General features: G+C 42.3%; 1 protein-coding gene across 4 annotated transcripts in view; it reads right to left on the bottom strand.

Annotated features, from left to right (window-relative positions):
- Positions 1-16,488, bottom strand: part of EPB41L4A (erythrocyte membrane protein band 4.1 like 4A) — a 121,958-nt gene extending 105,470 nt beyond the window's left edge. The window contains exons 1-2 of one of the 4 annotated variants that reach the window (XR_016277429.1): positions 15,634-15,778; positions 12,625-12,984 (exon numbers count right to left, since the gene is read on the bottom strand). Coding sequence is in view for 3 of the 4 variants with exons in the window: in XM_089492281.1 (XP_089348407.1) it covers positions 12,625-12,723 (99 nt within the window). In the remaining variant the exon portion in view is untranslated. Of the gene's footprint in view, positions 1-12,624; positions 12,985-15,633; positions 15,779-16,456 lie in introns of those variants that run through there. The other 3 variants (XM_089492281.1, XM_089492277.1, XM_089492287.1) reach the window with 3 other exon arrangements.
- Between the last annotated feature and the right edge of the window lie 398 nt (positions 16,489-16,886).

Here is a 16,886-nt window from a genome sequence, read left to right as displayed (position 1 = left end):
TATATCTATGCATTTCAATTTTTTTGCCCTAAGTGCAGTACCTTTTATTTTTGTGTGCTGGAATTCATTTTATTAGCTTTGGCCCAGATTTCTAATCTATTGAAGTCATTTGAATTTTGATCCTGTCCTCTGGGGTATTAGCTATTCCTTCTAATTTAGTGTCATCTGCAAATTTGATAAGCATGCCCCCTATTCTCATTTAAGTCATTGATAAAGATGTTGAATAGCAATGGGCCCAGGAGGACAGAACCCTGTGGTACCCCACTAGTCACTTCTCTCAGGGATGAAGAGGAGCCATTGCTGAGCACCCTTAGGGTTTGGCCAGTCAACCAATTACTGAAATCAGAGGAAGACCACAAACCAGATAGCTAGTCTTGATCAGGAAGGCTATGGGCAAGAGCTTGCAGGAGTTGCACAAGGCAGTGGAGGATAGGAATGCTTGGAGATGTCTCATCCACAGGGTCGCCATGAATCAGGACCTACTTGAGGACCGCTAACAACAAACACTCTTCTTGTCCAAAATGTGGTAACAAGATTATAATATTTATACCGTCTCTTCAAAATGACGTCCTAAGATATTCTAGGGAAGAAGAAGGAAAGTGGTGTGTGTGTGTGTGCGTAAAGAGACAGAAGAGAATGTCAGCAATCCTTGTGAATAAAAATCACCAGCTAGAGAGGACTGTGGAAGACAGAAATGCTTCTGATAATCACAGCACAGATATTATCTAGCAGCAGCTTTGAGGCCAGATTGGCACAAGATGAGGCCAATATGTCCATTCCATCTCAGGACCGCACAGCAACAGACAGGCCTAAGACCCTCAGTCAAGGATGGGCAATCATGATCCTCTGTATATTGTTGAGAGCTACAAACCAACAACATAGCAATAGCAATAGCAGCTTCGTTTATATACTGCTTCATACTGAACTAAGCAGTCTAAAACTGTAAGCTAATTGTCCCCCACAAACTGGGTGCTCATTTTAGTGACCTCAGAAGGATGCAAGCCTGAGTCGAGTTTGAGCCCTGGCTGGTATTGAACTCACAACCTTATGGTTTTGAGTGAGTGGCTACAGTACAGACATTTAACCACTGCATCACCAGGGCTCCTGAATGGAGGTTTACATATTCCCTACCGTTGCTCTATAAAAACACATGTACATTCTATTGTATATGAATAAAGTCCTATAGTGGTGTTCATACATCACAGAGAGAGGGAGAGGGAGGAGGAGGAGGAGGACACAAGCAGAACAAGCCAGATAGCTTCCACAGTAAATTCCATCCACTTAACTGCAATTAGGCTGAGAAAAAGCACTGGCACCATACCACTGGAGAATAGAGTTGGGGTCTTGGGAGAGAAATTTGGTTTCCATGGGGTAGCAATGTCCCTGAAAGCAAATGAGCCTGGTGGCAACAGACATTCCTCTTCATTCTTTCTAGGGGAAAGCACACCCTTCTCTGTAGCTGCCCCTAGACTGTGAAATGATCTTTTTAACAGTGACCCAGCAACGCAAGTTCATTTCTAAATTTCAACATCAATGCAACATCAGGCAAAACCAACACTTCTGCAAAGGAATTTTCACTGTTGTTAAAATTGTAACTATATACTGAATTTAATGTAACAATATTTTTATGACACCAGATCCCATCTGATCTTGGACACTAAGCAGAGTCACAAAAGGTTAGTACTTGAATGGGAGACCACCAACAAATATCAGGTGCTGTGGGCTATATTTCAGGGGAAAGAACTGGCACAAAATTATTTCTTAAGTATTTCTTGCCTAAGAAAACACTATGAAATTAGCGAAATCACTATAAATCAACAGATAACATGAAGGTGCGTGTACATACAAACATACACACTTTGATGTTTTATGGTTCTACTTTTGTATTTTTATGGATTTTTTAAGCTATCACAAAATAGAAAGGTGAGGATAAATTTTATAAACTAAATTTTATAAAATTGACATTAAATTATTTTTAAAATAATGATTATTGCTGCCATTAGTCCCTATCCCCAAGGCAAACCATAATAGAACCAAAGACTGCTCTTGTCCCAGATTTAAAGGTTTTATGGCTAGAAGAATATTTCCATTAAACCTATATATCTTCCTCCATTAATATAAACAGTAAAAACAGGTCAGAATATACAGTAAGGTGTTTTGTACAAGTAAGTCATAGTTTAACAATGTTCCACTCCAAAATATCAACAATCAACTTGACAAACTAGCGCCTTCTTTTCCTCCTCCATTTTTCCTCCTCCAACTTGATAGCGATTATCCATACTTTCCATTAGGATATCTTTACCTTTCCTCCCTCACATTAGCACTGGACAATCCAGTGCCAACAGGGATCAACTGTACCAGTAACTACCTTGCTTTGGATGTAGGAAAATATGTAGTCTGTACTAAGACCAATATTCTTTTAGAAGAAAGAATGATAAAATAATTTCACAAATATTTAGAGTATGCATAAATCAATATAGTCTGCAAAACCTATCCCAGATGTTGGCACATGAGGTTCTACCAGGAAAGATGAGATCTTGGAAGGTATCTAACTGCCTTATATGCACATTAAACTTTTGCCTAGACAAAACTCAACAGGATTGACTCTGCACCTAAGCCAGAGATGGGCAACCTGCAACCTGCATGCAGCCACATCTCAAAGTATTTATCAACACTGAAGTACCTGCCACTGACTTTCAGCAGTATGACAGTATAGCCCCCACATGATGGCACTAAAGTAAGACACAAGGGGAACATGTACCTTTTTTTCCAAAGAGAAACCAGAAGCCTCCAAGAAGTATGATTCACTTCTAAAACATGTTTTATAATAAAGTAAACAAGCTTCCTATGAATCTTATCTTACTACAATAATGGAATTCACAGCAGTATTGCTCAAGAGATCTGTTGTGATGGACCAGCTGGATATTTCCCCCTCAACGGGCCAGTGACCACCACCACCACCACCATCATCATCATCTGCATGTTCTTCTTCTTATTTGTTTTATTCATTTATATTCCACCTTTCTCTCAATAATTAGATTCAATGTAGCTGACAGCATATTTTGAAACAAAACAGACTAAAACTATACAAAAGCTTCAATAAATTCAATATTTGTGCCCACTGGCTACAACTGACTCACAGACCACCACCATGATCAATGGACCACCACTCTGAGTAGTTATGGGACAAAGCAAGCAGAAACAGATCCCCATATTTTTCATTGTTACCATCTTACCAAACGTTAATGGTGCTATGTAGAGAACCAAAGGACATCTAGGCTGCAGCCAGTTCCAGGAAGGGCTGAAACTGGGTCCTGGACCTAACAAAATTGCTTATCCAGACCTAACCATGGCCTTATTCAAACAGCTTCACTGGATCTTTTATAAATCTTATACATGTCATAATATGCTGATGCTGTATAACATATTTTATTGTTGGCTGGAGCTCACGCACATAATAGACTGTAATAGTATACTGCCTTTTGTCATGTTCAAGCACCTTTCAGATTCTCTGAACTCAATGCACTTAGGCCATTTTTGTTTTCTCTTCTGCTCTATGCTTGCCTTTACTGTCTATCCTCTTTTTCTGCAACCTTTTAGTTCTAGCACAACTAAAAATCAAATGAAATTCAGGAATAAAGGGAAGTCGGACAGGTTTCCCAAGATGACTTCATCTCTAGCCAAGTACCTCCTATTCATTATACAGCTGTAGTTGCCTCAGCTGTACCACAGTGGCAGATATACCACATCTAATAAAGCCATAAATCCATCATAAAGGGGCAGTATAATAATATGAAAGTTTCTGCAGCATCACTGTTTCTTGTACAAATATTGTGTCACCAATTGCATTATAAAACAAAATACAGTGGTAGCACAGAAGCCTTCCAAAAACCACACACACCCCCACCCCACACACACACACACACACCTGCATCCTCTAGTTAATGTAGGTGTATTTTCTATTCATTATAATTCTGCAGTTGGCACCTTCAATATCCTTGCAGTTCTCTATGAGACAAAACCAAATATAGTTTATTTTAAAGAGAGCATACAAGCATACACAGTCTAAGTTTTGTGATTCAAAACAGAAAGCCAATTTAGAATATGCAAGTGGAAAGCTGTCAAATTTAAATACATAAATAATATTTCTTGCACTAGGAAATTACCATTCATTAAAACCAGTACAAAAGCCTCATCCAATAAATAAACCTCAGGCTGACCAGGAGGTAACTTCATTTAAAAATTAATGGCTTTCTGCTGCACTGCCATGCCAGTTACATTAATTTAGTTAGATGAACTCTGGGAAATAAAGTGTCTCAATTCTCATCCATTACATAGTTCTCCCCCCGAGAATTCAAAATTGCTGGTCTCATCTGTAAAGATGCAGGAAAATTTAGTAATCTGTGTCAAATAATGACTATCATTTTAAAGAGAAGTTAATTTATGAAAAGATTTGCAAGATCTTTTTTCTCCAAAATTCTTTTCCAAATTAATACAAAAAATATTGAGATCACTGATAATGTATCTCACACACACATATATATGTAAAACTATAGAAATACATCATGAATTCAGATTATAAACATATTAAAATTACAAACTCTTTTAAAAGAGAAAGGAGGAAAATTTATTTTCTATCCTGTATTACAGTATGTCAGAAAACAGAATGAATTTAAACTTTGAGGGGGGGGGGTGTTTTTAAAATCATAAAATCATAGTTGGAAGGGGCATCATGGGCCATATAGTCCAGCTCAATAGAAGATCTCCAGCTGAAGCATCCCCAGCCAAGTAGCTGCCCAGTTTCCTTTTGAATACATCCAGGGAAGAAGACGCCATCACCTCTGCAGGCAATTGGTTCCACTGCTGAACAAAAAATTCCTTCTAATGCTCAATAAAAATCTACTCTCCTGTAACTTCAAACCATTAGACCTGGTCCTTCACTCTGGGGCAGCAAAAAACAGGTCTGCTCCCTCTTCTAAGAGTGCAATCCTGTCACCTCTCAGTCTTCACTTCACCAAACTGAATACGCTCAGCTTCTTCAACCTTTCCTCATACATTTTGTTCTCCATACCTCTTATCATCCTCATTGCCCTTCTCTAAACCCGCTCTGTCTTGTCTTGTCTGTATCATTCTTAAAACAAGGTGCCCAGAAATGAAAGTAGTATTCCAGATGAGGCCTGACCAGTGCAGAATATCAGGACAATTACATCCCTCGACTTGGGAAATAAGCTTCTATTAATGAAGACTAAAATAGCATTTGTCTTTTCTGCAGCATTACACTGCCGACTCATAAACAGAACATAATTAATCATAATCCCATGGTCCTTTTCGCATATAGTACTGCTGAGCCATGTATCCCCTGTGTACTTTGTGTTTGTGGAACGGGCCCGTCACGTTCTAAAAGGGAACATTATGGGGACAGGAGGCGGCAAAGAATGCTGTTTACCGCACAGCAAGAACACTGCTGCCACCGCCAATCATTCCCATCATGTTCCGGATGTGTCCCAGAGGGGGCGATTTTCAGGAATGCGATGAAAACGATCGCCGGCGGCAGCATTCTCGCTGTGCTGTAAACAGTGTTCTTTGCCACCTCCCATCCCCATAACGTTCCCTTTTAGAATGCAACAGGCCTGTTCCAGAGCCTATGCGATCAAGTTCATAGTTGCTTGTGCTCACCCTAAAGGCTGGATGGATGAGGAGGGAAGTATAGTAAATATGGCTGTGCAATGTTTGGGGAAGTGACCAAGGGCAGTTGGGGTTAAGAAAATGCACACATGTCAAATATGAACTTTAAATTATAACAATGGCCAAAATATCATTAAGGCACTCTTCCTTTACTTCCATTAGGCAAAACAACAACAGTGCAATAACAGTTTTGCTATTTTACAAGTGGTATGCCATTATGCTTTCATTACTCCCAAATACACCATGTAACACTATTCAATGCAACACGTCACTTACAAGCTCTGAGAGATAAAAGGATGCATTCACTACTCTGGTTTTCAGCTTTTCAATCATGGAGACTGGCTGATGAAGACAATAGGGTTCTGCTAGTGAAGATGCACCATCTGAAGACTGTCCAAACAGAGATGATGCCACTGTTGACCAGTCACAGGGCCAAAGACCTACACACATCTGGGATGAAATTCATGCACCTCATTTTAAGACTACACATGACAATACGAGATGAAAGGAGAAACCCAATTTCAGATAATAGTTCATGTAAAGGAAGATTTTGCATACAAACAGAGAAAGAAAATTGTAACTAAACGCGTTTCTCTTTAAATATTCCATTTTTTTATGAAAGCTAAAAGCATAGCTTTCTTCTACAAAGAGCTTGAAAGGAGTAACAGTAACTTTTCAGGTTTTATGCCAAGTTCTACTCTGGAACTAGAGATAATTCTAGGCCTCCTTAAGACTTCATTTGGTACCAGTCAGTGACATGTTACCACTATAGGATAAGCTTTATTGATGGTGAATGACGCAGAAAATGGTGTAAGCAGTCCAGACCTTTCACTGATGGGGTCAGGCAACCCCTAACAGCAACTGGTAGAACTGGGTTGATTTACTGTAACTTTAAAATGGGTGAACTGGGCCCCTAAATAACTAATGCAACCCAATTCCCTATTACTGGGTCTCTGACCTGGGATGCACCTCCTCTGGCAAGGCCAATATAAGAGGGACTCCCAAAGGTTATATAGGACAGAAGCAAACAAAGGAAATCAAAGCGCACTAGCATGACCTTCTCACAGGAATGAATTAAAATGCTTAGGTTAACTAGAGATAGGAAAACACTAACAACAGGGATGGCATTGTATTTAACCTGTTAAACATTTAATCCTTTGTTCTCATTCACTCTTTTAATTTTTTATATAAAATTTAGGCAAAACAGTGTTTTAAAATAGCAGTATTTCTACAATTAACAACCAATTTACAAAATATTTTTATATATGCAAAGTTAATAGCAACCTGCTCTCTGCCTTAATTTTTCTCACACAAAACTTCTAATAGCTCCCGGTATGATATCTCTGTTCTCACATATCAGGATGAGACTTTAACTCCCAGCTATGGATTAAAAAATAAATAATGGCATTCTTTTGTACCTTTTCATGTACATTATCTGAAGCAGAATTCATTACAAAATGCTTATGTATGCCACCACATTCAAATGAAAATAAATCAAGAAATACAAGAATAATTCTATTAAAGGGATGAAGGTGAACATCACAGCCCATTTCTGTCAAAAGGTAGGTGTTTGGGATTAAGTGTTGTCTCCACCACTTAGAATGTCACTGCGTGCAGTCTTCACTGCCATACTGATGCCGCTGGCTAAGGAGTTGAATTCCAGTTTGGGAATGGTCTTGAGATTGCTTTCCAACAGAACCAGATGTGGATTTTACCAAATTGTCCCTATGCAACTATTTTCAGTTTAAAGGTTCTCAAACTGCAAAGGAGAGTTCCTGTTCCAGGAAAAAATTTCCTAGTCTGCAGTCCAGAGCTACTGTTTCACAGGGGATTTTTCCAGTCTTCAAATGAGAGTTTTTGTTCACACCAAACCTTCCTGGGCTGCTAAAGTACATTTGAGCACAAAAACTATCCCAATGGTTTAATCAGCTTCTTACCGCCACCTCCAAACATTAACTACAGATAGAGGCAGATTAAGCTCCGTTCTGTAAGTCAGGGTTAGGGTTGCCATAAGTGAGGACCTCCAAACCGGGACAAATGTAGGACAAATGCAGGACAACATTTTCAAATGGAGGACACATTTTATAAAAATGGAGGACACGTGAAAAAATTGAGGCTTTTTTAGAAATGTTAATATAAATCCATGTTTCTTAGGCATGATCAAAATGGAGGACATTTTGACATTATTCGTAGACAGATCACGGAAATGTACTTCCCTTTCTGGCCACCCCCCTCTCCTCATTCCAAACAGCACATTTGAGCATTGAACATGGCTTTATTTTAACATTGCCTCTTGCATATTTCAGAGGCTTATTCCACAACCAAACCCTTTGGTCATGAGACTTTGGTTTTCCTTCATTTTGACTTGTTTTGTCTGTATTCCTCCCCACTAAATAAAGGAGACATGAAATTGAGTTAATGGGTACAAGTTGTTCAACAAAAAAGTCTTGTGAGACTCTGTAGGCAAGAGGTGCACCATGTTAAGAACTGCATTAAGCACACTTAGGCTACTGCCACACTGCTTTCACTCTCATCACTCCATCCTATGGAATCCTGGGATTTGTAGAGAGGCAAAAGGCTTGGGCTGCATCTACACTGGAGAAATAATCTGGTTTGAGACTACTTTAACTGTCTTGCCTGAATGCTATGGAATTCTGGGAATGGTGGTTTGTTCCAGCACCACAGCAGAATGGCAGTTAACCCCTGGAAAGCTCTCTGACCAAGGTGACCAATGCCCTCACCCCAAAATGTAGGGCACCCAAGCAAAAAAAAATGTAGGACATGGCCAAAAATAAAAGCTAAAAACACCCATGTAATTATAAATCCATGCTTCTTAGCCATGATCCAAATGGAGGACATTTTGAAATTTGACCGAAGAGGACATGTCCTGGAAAAGGAGGAGGATGCCTGGTCGCCTTGTCTCTGGTCCAAAATACACTGCAGAAATAAAACAATGCTGGACTGAAATGCCCAGAGTTCCTCACCAAAGCTGCATCCACACTGAGGAAATAATCCAGTTTGAGAGTGACTTAACGGTCCTGGGTTAGTGCTGGGGAATGCTGGGAATTGTAGTACATTGTGGCCCCAGAGCTATCTCTGACAGGGAGTCCCATAACCCTCCAAACGTAGTTGAACTGCAGTGCCCAGAATTCCTCCCCAGGTGCATCCACACTGAGGAAATGGTCCAGTTTGAGACTGCTCAGTGCTGGGGAATCCTGGGAATTGTAGTCTATTGTGGCCTCAGAGCCATCACTGGCAGAGAAGTCTCAATGTGTCCCAAACACTAGCATTCCCAGGATTCCCTAGCACTGAGTTAAAGCAGTCTCAAAGTGGTTTATTATTCCTGCAGTGTGTGTGAGAGATATAAAAGCTAGGGACTGGATTCATTTGGAGGATCTCTGTGTCCAAAACACACTGCTTGGACTGCCAGGGCTCAGTGCTATGGAATCCTGGGAATTGTAGTTTATTGTGGCACCAGAGCTCTCTGACAGAGAAGGCCAAATGCCTCACAGACCCCAGAATTCCAGAGCATTGAGCTTTGGCAGTTAAAGGGGTCTCAAAGTGCAGGGTGGGGGGGGAGAGAAAAGCCAGGGAGTGTGAATGAGTTCTGAGAGGAGGAGGAGGAGGAGGAGGAGGAGGAGGAGGAGGAGGAGGAGGGAGGGAGCCAAGGGAAGTGGCCAGGACCACCAGAGGAGCCCCTGCTTTTCCTCATCATCGCAGCCTTCTCACTGCTGGCAAGAGGCTCTGCCCCCAGCCAGGCAACGCCTCCATTCAGTCTCCTTTTGTCAAAAGAGCTCTGGTGCCACAAGAAACTACAATTCCCAGAATCCCATAGCACTGAGCCATGGATGTTTAAGGGGGGGGGGGTCAAACTATTTCTGCAGCCTTTGCTACCCCAAAGCCTTCTATTATTTACCAGCAACTTGCAAGGCAAAATCTCTTCCTTCCAAGCCCTTGAAAACCAACCCAAGTGGAGGGGGGGCTGATTGCTTCTTTCCCATTGGTCAGCTTCGGGAGAAATTTTCATATTACAAGTAAAGGTGTTTAGGGCCTCAAAAACGACCCTGTGATAAAGAATTACAACAATACTGAGTGCTATACATTTAAAAGATGAGGCATTTAGACTCCCAGGGAAACAGGAACGGTTGATGGCCTTTTTTTCTTTGCTCACTGTAACCTGAAAGTAATGCCTTTTGCAGGGTATATATACCAAGTGGGCTAGCAATAGCTCTGAGTGGCAGATGTCTTTAAGACCTGCTCTCTAAGCTTAAGTCAGGCAGGGAGACGGGGAGGGTGGCACACAGCCATGGGGAGGGCTGGAGCTGCCTCCAGGGCCTTGCTGGGGGGAGGTCCCGGGGGAGGGGCCAAACTGGGGTGGGACCATGTGGCCCCGCCCCAAACTGGGAAAGTCCCGCCCCCAGGCGGGATATGGCAAGCCTAGTCAGGGTGGAGGTTCCACTCGTGTTTTAGACAAAAGCTATGACAGTTGGTAGTATGAAGATTACAGTTAAACATAAATTTAAATATCCTTAAGCCTATTAAAATATGATCAGTGAGCTAAAGCACACATATGTTACAAGTCAATGCACACCATCAAAAGGAACAGGACTTGTTTCTGAGTGAAATTTCAAAGGACTGTACTGTTTATGCCCTACTGGATTATGGCCTGATTGTGTATTTCATTTCCATTTATTTGACCAGACCTAAGATTTTTTTTACCTATTACAAGGCAACTAGCCTGGGTTTCCAATCCAAATTACACTCAACACAGGAGCCAAAACAATTTTGGTTCCTATCAAGTCTGCCTTTATTATCCATATGCTTGTAAACATATATTGGTCATAGCCGCATATTACATTATTAGTGCATACTTGCATAAATATGCATGGATCCCTAAAAACGTATTATACAAAATAGTCCTGAAGTTTGTCTAACTTTGATTGCTCTGCACTAACTGGAAAATATACATTATTCTGCACTTGTTCATGTTTTTATCCTCAGCAGTGTACTTGAAATAAGCTGCACTGAAATTAAATTCCCAATATAGTTAGGGTGTCCTTTGTCCACTTTATTGAATGTCAATGTTTTCAAGTTATCCCCCAAAATTTCAACCAAGATTATACATTCTCAAAGAAAATATTAAATTAATCCTCACAAAAATGCTACAGCCAATTTTTAAGACATTTAGATGCACCTAGTAAAGTATTGTTATGCTGTACATTTTGGAACTTTCCATATGAACCACCATAGTTTACTTTGCTTTAGATAGTGTCCTGTCATTAAACAACTTCACTGTTGTTTTAAATGTGCAAACTTTTCTTATCTCCACCTTCAGCAATTGTACAGTCACACAGGCCCCACAAAGCATTATGAATCTGCTAATACAGCTAGAAGTCAATATATTCACTTATTTTTGAGACTCTTCTAAGTGTAATCTCATACATATAGAGGTCTACTAGGAAGTGAACACTACTGAATTTCAGGAAAAAATAATGTAAAAAAATAAGATCTGTACTTCATGTCAAGAGAAGGGATTCACTTAGTTGTTGTGTGCTTTCAAGTCATTTCTGACCTAAGGAAACTTTAAGGTGAACCTATCACTGGATTTTCTTGGCAAAGTTTGTTCAGAGCAGGTTTGCCTTTGCCCTCCTCTAAGGCTGAGAAAGTGTGGCTTGCCCAAAGACACCCATTAGGTTTCCATAGCCAAGCAAGGAATTAAAGCCTGGGCTCCATAGTCACAGCCCAGTGCTCAAACCACTACACCACACAACCTCTCAGATTCATTAGTATTATGAAATAAACCTCATAGAGAATTGTTTTTAAAAGCAGCAGCCAAAATCCATTTTAAAAGACCTGTAAATATTATCGTCTTCTCTCTGTAATAATACTGTACTAATCAATTTTTTACAGACAATATCCTGATTTTTATTGTTAATTCTGAGTAGAACCACTGAATCAATGGTATTTGCCTGTGTGTTGACTCATCATTCAGCCACTAATTCAATGGGTCTACTCTGGCTGGGACTAACCAGCAGAATTCTACCCAATAATACAGCAAAACGCAAACACCTGTTTCCAGAATTCGTACTGGTCAATCCATTTTCTAAAATGCTACTTGCATGTAAGAAAATAAAGTTTTGTTTTAGTAACTGGATGAATTTTCAAGACATTAGTTAACATTAATGAGTTTACACTCTGTGCCTTCAACGGAAGGGTGATGCACACGGCAGAATATGTATGGCTGTCTATGAAATCAGTAAGAATTAAAATGCATTTTTAAAGGGCTGGAGCATGCCTATGGTGTCTTAAAAAACTCCATACCAGATGCTGACTAATACTTATAATCTTCAAAGAGAAAACTTCTTAGGTAAGCTACAAGTTTAATTCTATTACCTACTGCTTATCCAACACTGGGAATATATTGCTGATACAAGTGCTTGTTTTTACACGTAATGCAGGAATACTTAGCAATCACAGGACATGTAACTCCTTAAACTTGTAATGGAAAGCAAGTAATACAAACCTAGAAAAAATCTGAGTAACATCTGAACTCCTTCGACACCCTACAGTTGCTGGCACTTTGTTTGCATCTCATTTCCTCCTTTCTTTAAATGTTTTGTCGCAATGTATTGCAAAACACAACTGAGACACGATGCACATGGCTCAAATCTCAAGACCATAGTTGTGTGTAAAATCCTTTATTTGCTTTTAAGGCTTAAATCTATTTCTTGGTTCTTCACGGGTCATGAAATGTGATGCAAAGTTAAACGTCTCTTGACCGCATGTCCATTTCCCAATAATTAGACAGGAGTCTGTTTTGATAAGAGAGTGTTTCCATGCAGATTTGCCCCCTATTGCTCAATGCCAGACAAAGCATTTCAAGCACCCTTGACAAGCGCCTGGGTAACCCTAGTTCAAAACAGAGCAGGCTGTGCTTACCTTTATCCCCTGCTGCTGGGTGGTTAAGGTCAATTTGGATTCATCCAGAAGCAGGACTTCACAATAAAACTCCTCTGGGACAGCACAGAAGCAGCCCATGGCTTGGATGTCAGAGGAGAAGAAGAAATGAAGGCAACTCCAATGGCCTCAGAAACTGGGGGAGGCAGAGCAGAGTCTCTTGGTAGTGGCGAACATTAAAATACTGGGCTCTCAAGCCCCAGAAGGAAGAGGCAGAAGGCAGCAGGTTTTTCTTCACCCTTGGGAAGCCGAGGCTCCAGCTGCTCACAAGATGGATGAGCCAGGCAATAAAGCCGGGGCAAAAGAAGTCCTCCAGAAAAAGCCAGCGTTGTCCTGGCCGCCCTGTGGATAAGGGAGGGAAAAACACATTGGTTGCCAGTGGAGAAAGGTTCATCATGACAAGGATCTTAAGAGGGCATGATAAAGTTTGCAGCCAGAGCACCAGCCTTTGTTCCCTCTTCAGCCCAGAGGAGCCACTGGCTGGGAGCAGAAAGAAGAGTCAATGGGGGCAAGCAAGTGTCCAGCTCACTAAGGACCTTACTATACTACTGTCTCTCCCTGCGCCTTGGAGTAAGGATTACCCACAGCCTCCTCCTCCTCCCCTCTCTCTCCTCCCTTGGGAACTGCTCTTTTGTGTGGCAACAGAGAAAGAAGCAGCAGCAGTGCAAAAGGACCACCATCCCTAAGCCCTTCCCTAAGCAGGGGACCCCTCTGCCCACAAAGCCACAAACTCCTTTACCGCCAGAGTCTGAGGCAGGCTGGCCAGGCGTCCTCCTTCCCCAGGACATGTCCTCCATTTCCCCCTTCTCTCCAGGAGTAATTCTCCTCACCCATGTCCTCTGTTTTGAGCAAGACTCATGAGACTTAAGGAAGCAGGGGTTTATATTTGATCCTTTGGAAATGTGGTATATAAATAAATTTTATTATTATTATATTTAGATGAATGTTGCGTTAAGCTTTTATTGTATCACATCCTACTTTTTTTCTGGAAGGTCCCCCATTTTCTGCAGGACTAAGAAGCACCAGTTTACATTCTATAGGAGTGTCTTTAGCTGTTCCTTTGGTCACGTCCCCGATTTCTCTGGAATGTCCTCCATCTTGAGCATGACTAAGGAGCATGAATGTATTTATATGCGCGTTTTTAGCTTTTCTTTGGGTGTGTCCTCTATTTTTTCTGGAATGTCCTCCAGTTTGAGCATGACTCAGTAGCATGACTTTACATTTATATGACTGCATTTTCTTAACTTTTTTTGGTCACATCCTCCATTTTTCAGGCATGTCCTCCATTCTAAGCATAACTAAGCATGGATTCAAAGCTATAGCTGTGTCAGGCTGTAGAATCAGTATGTAGAGACTCACTGAGAGAAAGGAGTTGGCAGCAGGAGCCTTTCCCAGACCAAAGTCTACTTCCTCAGAGGCATTTATCTCTACATTGACATGAAATGCCTCTGAGGAAGGAGACTGGAGTCTAGGGAAAAGCTCCTGCTGCCAAGTCTCAAAGGTGCCACAAGGTCTCTCTAAGCCCCGAGGATGGATTTGGGTTTAGGAGAGTGTTCTGAGCTTTTTAGTTGGCCATGTTTTTTTCCAGACTATCCTACACTAGATGTAGGGCCTTGTATTCCTGTGGGGTTAGGTTACCTCTGCCCCCCCCCCGAGTTGAGAGGCTACTCCTAGGTTATGTGCAGTGGGCAGGAAAGGGGGCGGAACTCACTCAGCTCCTCCTGAGGGGAAGGCTGCATCCAGACTGGAGAAATAACCCGGTTTGGCACCGCTTTAACTGCCCTGGCTCAAGGCTATGGAATTCGGGGAGTTGATTTGTTGTGGGCCCAGAGCGATGCAGAGCCTTGAGCCAGGGGAGTTAAAGCGGTGCCAAACCGGGTTATTTCTCCAGTCTGGATGCAGCCCAAGAGGCACAACGATCTTCCCCCCCTCCCTCAAACTGGATGACCAGACGCCCTCAGCTCAAAGGAGGCCTTGGCACCGCAAAATGGAGGACCATGACCAAAGAAGACAAAGCTTACCACACTCCTGGAAATGGAAATCCATGCCACTGAGCCATGTTCCAAATGGAGGACACTTTGGACCTCTTCCTGGACAGAAGGTTGAAATGGAGGACCTGTGCTGGAAAAGGAGGACGACTGGTCACCCAGAGGGAGATAAAGCGCCCCAAAATGTAAGGGTATTCAAGAAAAAAGATGTAGGACATGATCCAATAAGAGCTCGAAAGACTTTGGAATCCCTTCTGGGCAGAAGGCTGAAATGGAGGACCTGTGCTGGAAAAGGAGGACCCCTGGTCACTCTGAGCTCAGGGGAACCAGAGGTCAGAACCACATAAGACACCGCAAAATGGAGGACATTCGAGAAAAAATGTACAAGGTGAGCAAAATAAGAGCTTGAAACCCTCCTGGAGGTATATATAATCCATGCTGCTTAGCCATGCTCCACATGGAGGACCCCTTGGAATTCCTCCTGGGCGGAAGGCTGACATGGAGGACCTGTCCTGGAAAAGGAGGACTCCTGGTCACCAGCCTGAGTCAGAACCACAGAGGGAACAAGACACCTCAAAATAGAGGACATCCAATAAAAAGCATGTACTTAGAACGGGACCAAAGGGAGGGAGAGCTGGAAACCCTCCTGGAGGTAGAAGCCCCTGCTTCTTAGCCATGCTCCAAATCGGAATTCCTCCCGGGCAGAAGGCTGAAATGGAGGACCAGTGGCCCCTTTGCTTGAGGGGGAAGCGAGGGAGGCTCCTCCGGAGGGACCAGGGAGAGAGACTGAGGCAGTGCGCCTGGAGGAGGGCCACCTGCCCGGCCAAGGAAGGGCTGGAGGTGGAGGTGGCTCCTCCAAAAGCAAGAGAAGGCGAGCGGCCAAGGAGGGAGGCCACCTCTCCCCGGGGCTCCTCCGAAGCCCAGGCTCTGCTTCCCGGTCCCCCCTTTGGTCAGCAGAGCCAAGCAGAGGAGGAGGAGGAGGAGGAGGAGGCGAGGAAGGCACCTTTGGGCTCCTTTGGCGCTGTCTGCTGGGGAGGCTCCTTCTTCTTCTTCTCCTCCTCCTTCTCCTTCTTCGTGCCCTGCTCCCGGGCTTTCCAGGTGGGCTGCCCCTCTGCCAGCCGGCCTGGGTGCCTCCCCTTCCCCTTCCCCTTGCCTCTCCTCCTGCTGCTGCTGCTGCTGCTCCTGCCACCCTTTCACCTTCCTGGGCCAACGCTGGGCAGCAGTGACCCCTGCCGGGAGGCGCCCAACCCTCTGGCTCTCTCTGCGCTTCCCAGCTGCTACGCTTCCAAGGCACCTGCAGAAACAACAATCATAATAATCACTTTAAATCATTTTTATTCATTTCATCTTTCAAATCACACGTTCTATCATACATCACACATTAACAAACGTATCAAAGATAGCTTAGAAAACAATCGTCCCAGTAAATCAGATAAATGTATAATATATTATGTATATTCCCTTTCCCACCCACCCCAAAAACCCAAATAAAGTTCAGACATAGTTGAATTGACTTCTTTGTCTTAGCTGTAAGAGTAAATTGTTCTTAATTTTCATGATTTCGCTTTGTTATCTTAAATAATAGTAATGCTTATTTATATATTTATTTATTTATTTATTTATTTATTTATTTATTTATATCCCGCTCCTCCAAACAATCAAAGGGGCTTACGTTAAAATAAACCAATAAAATACAACAGCAGTATAATTACATTATAACCCTACCCCTCCCTAATCCTCCCATCAATAATAATATAATGCAATTAAATTATCAATTATTAAAAACAACCATTAATAATGAAATAATTAATTATTAAACTACTCACAATAACCAGAGCAGAGGCAAGTGGGGCAATCGTCTGCAGCCAGTCAGAGATTGCTACGCTATTGGTCTTAATCTGGAAAGGCCTGCCGGAAGAGTCTGCCTTTTTGAAGCAATCCAGACTAGTGGTACTTCAAATCTCCTCCAGCAGGCCCTTTCATAATCCACTTTGACACCACTTTAAGTGCCCTGGCTCAACACTGGGGAATCCCACAGGGACTGAGAAGAGGAAAACCATACAGTGTGGATGCAGACATTAGGAGAATGCCTGTAGAATCAGGATGCAGAGAGATCTTGTAGCCCCTTTGAGATTCACTGAAAGAAAGAAATTGGCAGTAGGAGCTTTCCTAGACTAAAGTCTACTTCCTCAGATGCATTTGGTGGAGTGGAAGCCAGGCAGAGACCTATATATGCCATTGGTATGTGAGGATGTC

This window comes from Sceloporus occidentalis, unplaced genomic scaffold, assembly GCF_023333645.1.
Source record: "Sceloporus occidentalis isolate IW3139 unplaced genomic scaffold, rSceOcc1.0.p SCAF_1, whole genome shotgun sequence".
NCBI classification, from domain to species: domain Eukaryota; kingdom Metazoa; phylum Chordata; class Lepidosauria; order Squamata; family Phrynosomatidae; genus Sceloporus; species Sceloporus occidentalis.
Note: the sequence above shows the minus strand (reverse complement) of the source record. Positions and strands in the feature narration are given on the sequence as shown.